The sequence below is a fragment of the Dermochelys coriacea genome, chromosome 7 (genome assembly GCF_009764565.3).
Source record: "Dermochelys coriacea isolate rDerCor1 chromosome 7, rDerCor1.pri.v4, whole genome shotgun sequence".
Lineage (NCBI taxonomy): Eukaryota > Metazoa > Chordata > Testudines > Dermochelyidae > Dermochelys > Dermochelys coriacea.
This window is the reverse complement of record NC_050074.1, coordinates 85,876,865-85,889,470: the sequence shown is the minus strand read 5'-3', so window position 1 is coordinate 85,889,470 and position 12,606 is coordinate 85,876,865. Positions and strand designations below refer to the sequence as shown.

Here is a 12,606-nt window from a genome sequence, read left to right as displayed (position 1 = left end):
GTGGGGCTTTGAGGGTGAGCCTGGGCGGGGCGGGGTAGGACAAGGCCGGCCCCGGGATCGCAGCTGTCTCCGTTAAGTGCCGGGGACCCGCCCGCCCTTCAGCCCCACGGGCAGGGCCGCTGCGCCTCCCCCGGGGCCCTGCAGCCCCTGCCGAGCTAGGTGAGTGCGGCGTGCAGCGGCTGCAGGGCCACCGGCTGGAGTGTCACGATGAGGCTTCAAAAGCAACAGGCGGGAGGGGCGCTTGGCTTCCCCGCTTCTCTCCGCAAAACCAACGAACGCAAAGCTCCTGCTCGGGCCCCGCGTAGCTGCGTGCGGGGCTCGCCCGCGCGCTTGTCAGCGTGTGCGGGCCTCGGGCCTCACGGGTCTGACGCGGGGGGTGGCCTTGGGCCAGTGACTCCCAGGCAACAGACTCGTGTCCGAGGGGTTAGCCACGCACTGCTGTGGCGTCGCACCCGTCATGCCCCGCGCCGCACCTTGCGGGATCCGGGTCTTCCTCTGTAACCGTGTGACTGAGCCCGCAGCCCGCCGGGGTTTCTCTGCTGGGTCCCCGCCACCTCCTTGTTTTGCTCCTGCTTCTTTGTGGTGTGTGATCTAGGCCTCAGCCCTGCATCAGGCTCTGTGAGCACTAACGCAAAAAAATCACAACTCCACTCAAAAATAACAAATTTGGCTTTAAAGTCATGAGGCTGAAAAACAAACAAACCCACGCATCAGAGTAAACAAAAATGCTTTGTTCTTTTTTTGTCTTCTGGTTTTTGGGCTTTTAGGGTGCCCTTGACAGGTTGCAGAGTAACAGCCCTGTTAGTCTGTATTCACAAAAAAGAAAAGGAGGACTTGTGGCACCTTAGAGACTAACAAATTTATTAGAGCATAAGCTTTTGTGAGCTGCATCCGATGAAGTGAGCTGTAGCTCGCGAAAGCTTATGCTCAAATAATTTTGTTAGTCTCTAAGGTGCCACAAGTCCTCCTTTTCTTTTTAGGGTGCCCTTGGTTAGCATTTTCAAGCTTTCATCCTACAACCACAAGAGCTAGGAAGGAACTTACTTTTTTATTTAGATAAAAGCTGAGATTCTTACATAATTATCTCTAGAACCCCGGAGCTTTAAAGAAAGCATTATAGGTTATGAGACTGCCAACAAAATATTTGTGGACCTAGATTAGATTAAAGGGATATATATATATTTTTTTAACAGACAGGTTTTTTCCCTTCATAGTGTCATCATAATGCAGAGTAAGGTTTCTGACAAAGGAGAAACTCTCGGTTATGAAGAGTAATGGGAAGCGGGAATGAACATTAACCCTTAAAATTCAGTCTTTGCCTATACTATACACAAGTTTTCGGTAAGTTCTAATTATATGGGAGTTTGAAGATGGTGACAGGCCAAAGTTAAAGTTTGGGTGCCTCAACTGTTTGTTTATATACCTTAGTATATTTAGGTTTATTTTTAAGTTTAACTGAATTTCCTACGTGTATAATGGCTGGCTTTTGGATAATTACAATATACCTAAAATATAGCTTTCCCAAAATTTCTGATTTGTATTTCAATCTTAACTCTGTTTTAATATAGGTTTTTGTCAGGGAATTTCCTCTTTTTTTTTTTTTTTTTTTTAATTAAAAATTTTCTATATGGATTCTAAGCAAGATACTCAAAGAGTATGTTACCATGTAATATTTCTAATGATTTGAAGATGTGCAGTTTCACACACACACTTTTTTTAAATTTTGAACTTTTACCAGATATAGGTACACAGTGGCTGCTTTATCTCACTCTGGAGCAGCACAGAACAGCTAAAAATATTTTGCGTAATTAACCTGGGTTTGCAGCTGCTTTGTTTTGCCAGTGTAGTGCAAAACAGCTGAAAATATACACAGCACTTTCTTCCTCATGCCCTCCGAAACTCCCTCTCCCTCTTGCTCTCACACACATAGAACTTAGTCTCCCCCTATCTCCTGGCCTATCTGTTGAGTAGATCTGGCGCAATGGGTTGCTTTTGAAAAGATATTTAGGATTAAAGGTCATTTTTGTTGTTTTTCTGTTTTAAAATAAAACCAATGTTTATCTGTCAGGAAGAATTGTCCTCTTTTAAAATGACCATCATCTCCCATTGCTCTCAATCATCCTGAAGCCACAGAGGCCATCAAGGAAGGTGGAGGCTTCCTGTGGTGTGAGGAGGCAGAGACAGGCCCATTGTTAGCAGCAAGAGAGAGACACTTCTGTGGCTTTGCTCCTTTTGAGAACAACAGGAAATGGCAGTGGTTTTTGAAAAAAAGGCAGTTCTGTGTTGAATTCTCTGTAGTAACCAGTGTATTTTTCAGCCTCTGCAGGAGAAAATTTCAATTATGAAAAATGATGTGGGAAAATTGACTGCTAATCCTAAAAAAAATTTAAAATGTGTAGTATATGCACAACTTTCTGAGAGTTTTTAATTATAACACGGGAATTTCAAAGAGTTGGTGATTGATCATTAAGCCTCTCCCTTCCCCGCCCCCCCCTCCCAAAAAAGGCTGGTTCTGGGAGCTAAATCTCTTACACTTATATTTCTTAGTTTGTTTAAATTTCTCAGTTTCTAATTAAGGCTACTTGTAAATTCTCAGATAATTAATTTCTTACTGAAAGACTAAAGTCAGAGGTTGCCAACCTGAGCATGAGAAGGAGCCAGAATTTACCAGTATACATTGCCAAAGAACCACAGTAATACATCAGCAGCCCCCCATTAGCTCCCCCCTGGCTCCTAGTGCCTCCTGTCCACCAGCAGCCCCTCTGATCAGCGCCTCCCCGCCCCTCCCCTCCTGATCAGCTGTTTCGTGGGGTGCGGGAGGCTTTGGGGAGGAGGAGCGAGGGCATGGCTGGGGAGAGGGTGAGAGGGGGTGGAGTGGGGGCAGGGTCTGTGGCAGAGCCAGGGGTTGATCAGTGAGCGCTCCCCAGCACATTGGAAAGTTGGTGCCTGTACAAAGAGCCGCATATTAACTTCTGAGGAGCCGCATGTGGCTCCGGGGCCACAAGTTGACCACCCCTGGACTAAGTGCTGTAATATTGGAGAAGAAACTTTGTTGCTGTATTATTCATATGTAACAAAAAGGATGAATCCCTTGTTTTAAGTGTAAAACTCAGCCTTAACTACAGAGTCTCTACTGATGCCTCCATGATAACCTCTTAGAAAGTACATATAGGAAACCAGGGAATTTACAATTTCTAGGGAGATGTCAGCAGAATTATTTTTATTTCAGTAGGACGCCATCATTGGCAGGAAGAGCACAATGGAAGTTCTGCGTCCAACACTTATAAGGATTGGAGGGCGCATTTATAGGAAAAATATTATTCAACAACAGTCCTATCCAAATGAAGAAGAGGATGATTTCTATGCAGGTAAAACCTAATATGCAGGGGCCCAATCTGGTATTAAATATAATATATTGCAAAGTGGGGAATCGGCATTCAAGACTCACAGGGAGTTAGCAAACTCAGGCTCTGAGCCTGTGAGGAGCTCCATGTGGGCACAGGGGTCTGCTCTTATTGCAGGACTGGGAATAGTCTTTTGAGTGAAGAAATACTTTGCATTGTTCTATAGCAGTCCTGGCTGAAGAGCAGAGTAAATTCTGGTTACAAAATGTTGGCTTAAGTGATTGTGAAGTTGACGTGGATTGCTGGCTATCAGTTAATTTGTTGACTGAATAATTCAGCAAAACAATGTTATCTGTTAAAAGATTTTTTTTAAATTTAAAATGATCAGTAAAAATGTTAAGACTTTGTAGAGAATATTTTTTCCCTATTCATGCATTGTCCTTGGTATTTTCCACAGTGAATTTAATCTCAGAGTTAATAGAAATTGAGGTCATTTAGCACCTCCTTGGAAGTGCTCAGGACCTTTCAATATTGGCCCTTAAATGGGTGTTGTCTTCTGGCCATCTAATGTGGATTTTGAAAGGTATCACCTATTTACATGGTTAACTTTTTCTATCTTGGTGTACTCACCTGTGTGTGTACCATATTAGGTAATGTTTGTGTGGGTCCTTGTAAATATAGAAAAGCCCAAGAATATCTGGTAAACATCCACCGTTTGTTTCAAGTAGAAAATATTGAAAGAACTGGGCAAACTCTAATATGCTTCTTGCCACCCAAACCCACCCTTGCTCACATTGAGCTAACTAGGTTTGGTTGAAAAACAAACATGACTTAAGTGGTCCATGGTGAGAATGTGTCTTTATATCCTCTGATGCTTAAGCCAGTAGGCTACCGCTCAACAGGCAGAACAGTTCTTTAAAAAAAATCCTATTGGGCTATTTTGCAAATTGCAGCCAAGAAAAAAACTATTCTGTAGCGGGCTGAAACTGCTACTTTTTTAACCCTCCAAGAATGGAAGATTTAAAAGTAGTGTCATGATGTTTTTCTGAGCAGGTAGTAAGATGAAATAAAAACCAGTTGGCTCTGACAGAAGGAGCCACCTTGTTCTTTTATTTAACCTTGGGAGAAGAAAGCTGGTGAGAATGTTGCATCACATAAAACACTGTCAACCTTTATAGAACAGTTTGATTTTTTTACTTTGTAGGCCCTGGGGATCCTACAGATGAGCCTTGTGATGCCTTCTTGGTGGAAGAGACTGAGAGAGGTTTCCAGTGTGCAGTGGAGGTTCCCAGCTTGCTATACAAGTGAGCCTACGTGTTGTTTTATTTTAATCCTCTTTTACAGAAGAATCTGTCAGGGAGGTTGAATTCTCAGAGGCAGCTGTAGATTCTAGATCTCTCTGTTTTGTGGAGAGCTCTGTATTTGTGTGGGGGAAAGGGTGTGAATCCATTTCCAATGTATCTGTTTCACATTTGGCACTTGGCTCTCACCATGGTGGCAACTGCATCTTGTGCTTTCTTGCTGGTAGCAGTTTTTTGAGCATCTGCTCTTCAAGACATGAAAGCAAGCCAGGAAGATGGAAGAATGTGGGGAGAGACTGAGGTAAGCAGCCAGGCCAGGGGAAGCTGTGAACGCTTTGTGAGAAGGCACACTCAAGATTGCAATGTTTTGCTAATTGAATATTTTGAAGTGAAATAATATAATGTTCACTAAAGATATGTCCATACTTTGAACTGGAGGTGTGATTGACAGCTGGAGGAGATGTACCCATGCTAGTTCGATTAGAGCTAGCACGCTGAAAATGGAGTGTAGGCAGAAATAGTGTGAACAGTAGGAGGGATTCACGCTGCTGTGGCTACACTCCATTTTTAGTACACTAGCTTGCTCAGAGTTAGTGCAGGAATGCCTCCTCAACCTGGGAACTGCACCCCCAGCAAGAAGTATAGACATACGCTTGGAAGTATCTAGCTGACATGACAGTTTTGTCTAGTAATATTTGCCAATTTTTTAGGAATGGTTATATTACAATTACATACACAATTTTTTATTTCAGTATGTATGGGTGGTTAAAATGACTGAGCTGAATTGTGTTCCTTTGCTCCACGTTTTGTAGGTTTCTGCTCCGTGTTCTCTTTGGTGGTTGAATGATATGGTAGTTTCAGGGGAATCCACCCCCTTCTATCCCAAAGAAAGAAAAGAATAAAGCAACCAAACCTTGTCTAGAAAAAGAAAATAGTGACATTTTGTGCATGACATTATAGCATTTGTATGTCTATAGGTATATAATTGGAAAAAAAGGAGAAACCAGGAAGAGACTGGAAACAGAGACTCGAACTTCCATCAGCATTCCCAAGCCTGGAATGGAAGGACAAATCGGTAAGCTTTAATGTGCACAAGATGAATGAATGCTCTCTTTTCTACTCCCCCTTTGGTATGTGTGTGTGTTGTACGCTGGACAGGGAATCAGGAGACGGCTCTTCTGTTCTCAGCTCTGACACATCACTGACTCTGTGATCTTGTGCAAGTCACTTAACTTTTCTTTTTACCTTATTTTCTCTGTTTTACTCATTTTTGTAAAGTGCTTTAATATCTGTAGATGAAAAGTATTATTTAAGCCCCTAATCCTGCTAACACAAGCATATTTATTACTTTAAGCCTTTGGGTAGTTCCATTGAAGTCAAACCTAGCAGTAGTCCAAAGTTAAGCGTATGTGTAAGTTTCTGCAGGATTTAGGGTGTAAGTTCCCATTAATATGGCTGTTACTATAAAAATAATTATTCAGGGAGTTGTACATACATAGCAAAGCATCTTCTCTCAATGTGTATGTACACGTATAATAAACTTTCTTTAAATGCATAGGTCGTTATAAAGCTGTCTTTTAAAAAAAAAAATAGAGGTATTCTAATAAAACTGTTAGATCTTTTGTTCTTGTTACTAGAACTTCACAATGAAAATGAGTGGGTTTATAATGTATGCTCCTGTTACACTTAGTTTTATAATAACAAAGAACATCATAATGTCCATAATATGCTGCACTTTGTGGCTTCTACAAAAGGAATGGAATGTCTGAAGCAGACACACACTGCAGCATGTTATGGGCATTAGGATAATATTAATGCCACATGTCCCAGTAAATATATACATAAATGTTTATAAAAAAAAAAAAAAAAAAGGTCTTTCATAGTATTTAAAATTTCCTGCCTGTCAATACCTTTCAGAAGTGAACCTCTAGACCAGTGTTTCTCAATCAGTGGGTTGTGACCTTCTGGGGGGTCATGAAAGGAAATTTAGGAGGATTGTGATGCCTTGAAAAATTAATTTAAAGCAATCCTCAGTCTCCACAAGCCCTTTTCTTTCAAGGTCACATATTGTCTTTCAGCCTCTCAAAGCACACACAAATGGTATATGATTGCCATTGTTGTTATGGATACATCTTTTACTCTTTCTTTTGTAGCAAATGTAAGGGGGTCATGCAAATGTTTGACTTTAAGTAAGGGGTTGCCTACCTGAAGAGTTGAGACAGTTATGTAGACATTTCAAGAGCAACTGAACTAAGAGAATTTTATCACTTCGTTTGGCATCACAGCCCTGTAAACGCTTTAGGGACTACCTTTCTTTAGGCTGCTGAGGAGAAGGAGAAGCAATCTTTTGAATGACATCTTCCTAATTTTATAGAGAAGCAAAAATGTAAGGCATTGAAGTAAAATTAAGAGTCTAGCAAGACTTCTCTGGCTATGTTTAAGGGGTTTAGGATATCTTGTATTTCTTCCTTTCCTCCTTTAAGACCTAGAATGAGGATATGAAGATACAGTGCTGCCAGGTAATTAAAAAAGAGTATTGCAGCTCCAGACATTTCTGTGTCATTTAATACTGCTATATATCAAATAAGAAATTAAAGGGAAATAGTGATGCAGATAAACAAGGCTAATAGTACTGTAGATAAATAACTATCCAGTAGGATCTAAGTTTATTTTGTTTAGCTTGTACGCTCTTTGGAGTAGTGACTTTTTTCTTTTTTTTTTTTTTACAGTGTCTGGCACAGTGCGCCCCAAACTACTTGAGGCCTCTCGGTGCTGCTGCAATATAAATGCTTCATAATATTGGCTATAGTGAATTAAATTATTATTGGAATTCTGTTTGATTGTCTTCTGTCCTGAGTCTTTTAGAACTTAATTCATATCCTTACTTAACTTGTCAATATTCTACAATATAGATTGTTAAATGCATTAATAAGTACAGTGGAAAATCAGTATCATTTTAATTAGTTCTTAGCTCTTGTGGACATCATAGCAAAATGTTACCAATCTTGTGTGGATTTCATATAGTTACAATTAGTGTTACTTTGCTTGCTTTTAGTGATTACTGGACAGCAGCGTAGTGGTGTCATTTCAGCCCGAACACGGATTGATGTTCTTGCTGAGAGTTTCCGCAAGAAGCAGCCATTCACACACTTCCTGTCCTTTGCTCTCAACCAGCCTGCGATTCAGGAAAAATTTCTACAGTTCAAGGAGGAAGTATTGGAGAAATGCTCCAAGGTAGGGAACAATGATACTTGGAAGTAACTGATGTAAAAATGGATGCTCTTCCCCAAGATGCTATCTTATTTTATTGATATTGTTAAAGGCAAATTAACATATATGGTGTTAAGGGAGAAATTGTCACTTGTGATTGTGGAATGCGTAAGTACAGTAATAAATTATGAGGCCTTAAAAGTAGACATTGAACACTAGTTCTACTGAAGATGTTGAGAGCACTCTAATGGAGGCTTTTGGAATATGGAATTATTTTTGTAATAAATGGACAGTGAAATATTTTCCACAGATCTGGAGGAAACTGCGATTCAAAAGTTTGGTTTTTAAAATTTGAAAACCATGAATTAGTGTACATAACCTTTGGCTGCATTTATGTGGTTTCTGCTATAAATATCCAGCATGTGACAAGGGTTTTTAATAAGTTTGCTGCTGCTTTTTTCACTATCCCTTTGGCCCCTGACATTGAACAAATGTGGGAATCATTACCTTAACTTAGCCAGAAATGACTCAGTAGCATTTGACACGATGCAAACTTAATAACTTAGCAACATTTTCTTTCGTCCCCCAAGACTGTGCTGTTATTACCTCTTGTTTGTTTTCAAATCTTAAACTGATAGCAGCAGGAAATAATTAGGAACAGAATTGAGAACAGAATTCAGTGAATGCTCTGTATTTTTGTTTGTTTGTTTTATTTTTTAAAGAATGATTAATTTGTTAGGGAGTTTAGTGCTGGTGAAAGCTTGCAACTTGATAGCCATGGAGTCTTCTCAGAACAGGTTCAGAAGAGAAAGCAGTGTTAAATTGCCATCTGCTGATGTATTTCAACACTAAACTGGGAGGTCCACCTTTTAGGGGGGAGGGGCTAATTCAGTTTTCATGCCCATTCATTCATTGGCCTCTTTGATGAGGCTGACAATGAGAGTGCTAGATTGTGTTCATGTGATAATTATTTCATTTATCTAGGGTCTGATACTGGTGCTCATCATCATAGTACCTGAGCACTTCTGAAGAATAAGAACAATAACTCTTTTGCAGTGAGCAAGAGGCAGGCTTAGTTTTTTAAAACTGAATATAGAAGATCAGGAGTGTTGGTGTAAGAATGCCATTGAAGGAAACCTAGACAGAGAGTTAGGTTTTGCATTCATCTCTGTGCAGCAAGATTAGTACTCATTTTATCTAGCAGAGAGTACCATGATCTTGGCCTGGCTTCCTCTGTTGGTTTACAGTTCCATTTTTCCAATGGAACAAAACTGTTATGGAAAGAGGTGGTCCTTCATGTCATAGCACATTCTAAGTAGAGCTCTTGATATGAGTTTTGTGGAATAAGCACCATACATACCAACATCACTGTTAATGCTGTCTGGAGTTCCTCTTCTCCAGTTCCTTTCAAAATCCTCTCCAGGCTGCCTTCCACCTCTTGCAAATCACTGGAACTGTTTTCATCAAAATCTTCGCCTCTTCATAGCCAAAGCTCAGAAGCAGTACTCTATTCTCCTCCTCCTTGACCTGTCAACCATCTTTTACACAGTCAACCATATTCTTCTTCTTGAAATCTTATCCTCCTTGGCTTCTGTGACTGTCCTCACTTGGTTCTTCTTCTTCATTGCTATTTGCTCCTTCGTGTGGCCTTTGGAGGATCATTGTTCCTTTTCCTTTACATCTTATCTCTGGGTTATCTCATCTACAAACACAAGTTCAGCTACTGTATCTATGCTGATGACTTACATATCTATCTCTCTTATCCAGACTTGTCTCTTTCTGTCCAATCTAAAATCTCTGCCTGTCTCTCTGACATCTTTTCGTGAATGTCTAGCCATTAGCTCAAGTTCAATTAGCTAAAACAGAGCTCTTAATCTTCCCTGACCCCTTCCTTTAATGATCATTGTTGACAACACCAACTTCCTTCCTGTCACTTGGGTCCGTGTGACCTGGATATCATTTTCAACTCCGACCTCTGTTCTAACATCCAGGATATGTCTGAATCTTACCATTTTTTCCTGTGTAACATCTCTAAAATTCATACTTTTCATCCACACATCATCTCAGTTACTGGAACATCCTTTTCTCTGTCCTTGCCCCTCTTCCATTCAGAATGCTGCTGCAAAGATCATTTTCTTAGCCGTGGCTCCCTGTTCTCTATTACATCAAACACATAAGCCACTTGTCTTTGCTTTCAAGGCCTTTCAAGGCCTACTCCAACTCTACTTATCATTAGAGACTAACAAATTTATTTGAGCATAAGCTTTTGTGAGCTACAGCTCACTTCATCGGATGCATTTGGTGGAAAATACAGTGGGGAAATTTATATACACACCTGTGTGTATATAAATTTCCCCACTGTATTTTCCACCAAATGCATCCGATGAAGTGAGCTGTAGCTCACGAAAGCTTATGCTCAAATAAATGTTAGTCTCTAAGGTGCCACAAGTACTCCTTTTCTTTTTGCGAATACATACTAACACGGCTGCTACTCTGAAACCTCTACTTATCATTGCTCATTTGCTAATGAAATTTTAGTTCTCACCTCTGAGTGGCCCATGACACCAGCTTGCATTGCCCACTAGTTAAATTTTCAAACTAGCACTTTATGCTTTCTCTCATGTTGCCTCATATGCTTGGGAGGCATTCCTCATTCAAATCCGTCTTTAAAACTCTCCTTTGCTGTGCTGCCTACAAAAATCTTCACAACAGTTAGGTTGCTGGTATGCTGAGACCACTGGCTGTCACACTGACCAATGTTTTCTCATTGTTTGCTTATACTCTCTGATCTGTTGTCTCTTGTCCTGTGCTTAGATTGTATGCTCTTTGGGGTAGGCACCATCTTTTTGTTCTGTTTGAATGGTACCTCGCACAGTGCAGTCATGGTCCAGAATTAGGGCTCTTAAACACCGTGATAATATAAATACATAACTTATTTCATCATCTGTCAATTAGTTATGGCTTTTGGTCACTAGGGACTCGGGTTGCATTCAGACCAGGCACCCAGAATTAAAAGCCCTCATCAGTAGTATGGATGATGTCGCTGAGAATGTATAAAACTTATCAGTGAGATATGTTCATTAACTGCATAATCAACAGGTAGAAATTACGCATTTTTATGGCCTTCCTAAAATGGTGGGGATTGTTGTCTATCTTTACTTCCGTAGTGAATGTAGTTGGATAAATTTAATGTATACTGTACAATTCTTAGGACATGTCTGTCTTGATCATTTTAAGTATGCCAAAAATTTGGTGATAAACTACTTTATACTCTTTAAACTAAAAAAATTGGTTTGCAGTATCACTTTTCAATACCTCTGAATGTTTTGTTATAGGTTATAAAATGCTTTAAATACGTTCCCTCTCCTTTTATTCCTCCTCCTTTTCACCGTTTCTTTCTCGGCTAATGTTGCTTCTGTTCAATCAGTGAACAGAAATACAGATTTTTCTCTCAGCATTGCCCCTTCAGACTCTGGTAAATAGCTTCCTTGACATTTTGGCCTTGGATCTAGAAATATTTTTTTGCCACTCCATCAGGATTCAGATACTCAATTTTTATTATTTTTAACTTTTCTATATTGAATTTAGTCAGTGGCAAATATTTGTGTTTTTATGTATGTGAGATTTGGGGAGTGTGGTGCTTAACTTTTCACCCTTCTTCCTTTGAGCATTATCATGAATGATCATGGATACACAGTATATTGCAACTCCATATGTCTTTCAATCATTCCACAACCAGTAATGGCACTGTATCGCACAGCCGGATCTGCTAGAAAGCTCATCAGTAATGAAAACCAGTAATTCAAAACTGTGCTTCACAGTGCCATAAGAGAGCTAATAGAGCTGTCCAAAATAATAGGGGATTTCTCAGGATGCTTAGAGAAATTTGAATAGATTTCAGGTATAGAAACTGTGTATCTTTGTTCCTGCTGCAGATTCAAAACAGTGCAGAGTAGTTAATGGCTACAGTACTCAAAAGAAGCTTACTAATGATAGTAAATAGGGAAAAGTCCAGGTGTGTAAGTTAGCATTTCTTCTGGTGTTGAGCATTTGTGCAGGATTCTTTGCTCTCTAAAACTGTTACCATGACAACTATTCATCCATATTTTGTAATGATGTAGTCTTGCGTGTCCATATATACTTTGTATTACTTTTTTGGCTTCACAAGGCTTTGTAAGTTCACAGTTGCATTAAAATGTCAAAAATCTTAAGCATTATCAAAGCCAGTTATATTGGTTAGGCAGCCAGACAATGAAGTGGCAAAATAGAATACTAGGGCCAATATTTCCATGTATGTCATCTGCCTCTGACTAGGGGGATGGTACTGTTGTGGTATGGGAGACAAGTTTCTGGGTGATCTTGAGAGGCTTGCATCATGGACAATCGAGGGGAGGGGAGGACTGAAATGTTTATAGCTGATCCTGGGGGTGGAAGAGGAAGTATGTATTGCAGTCTCCATCATCCTTTAATGGCTGGTTATGGAGCAACATTGAAAGAACTATACAAGATTTTTCTTGGCAATCTCTGCAAGTGCCGCCTTTATGTATAGCGGGCTGCAGCTGTAATGTGGAAGGGAAAATACAATTACTTTGGTGTTTCACAGTTTATAAATATTGAATGTAGATCATTACCTGGGATGAAAGGAAGGTATCCTAGAGTGAAAAGTGTGTGTGTGTGTGTGTGTGTGTGTGTGTGTGTGTGTGATGCTTTTCACCCTCCACTCCAGTTTCTAGTGTATCTGTGATTCCCTT

General features: G+C 40.1%; 1 protein-coding gene across 11 annotated transcripts in view; it reads left to right on the top strand.

Annotated features, from left to right (window-relative positions):
• The window catches only part of ASCC1 (activating signal cointegrator 1 complex subunit 1), a 46,309-nt gene that overhangs the window by 413 nt on the left and 33,290 nt on the right, over positions 1–12,606 (top strand). For 4 of the 11 annotated variants that reach the window (XM_043519419.1, XM_043519424.1, XM_043519421.1 and 1 more), the window contains exons 2-5: positions 3,233–3,368; positions 4,549–4,648; positions 5,623–5,720; positions 7,701–7,879. In XM_043519419.1, the coding sequence (XP_043375354.1) occupies positions 3,260–3,368; positions 4,549–4,648; positions 5,623–5,720; positions 7,701–7,879 (486 nt within the window). In that variant the 5' untranslated portion in view covers positions 3,233–3,259. Of the gene's footprint in view, positions 1–17; positions 160–796; positions 801–1,214; positions 1,342–2,866; positions 2,870–3,229; positions 4,947–5,622; positions 5,721–7,700; positions 7,880–12,606 lie in introns of those variants that run through there. The other 7 variants (XM_043519420.1, XM_038408419.2, XM_038408417.2 and 4 more) reach the window with 7 other exon arrangements.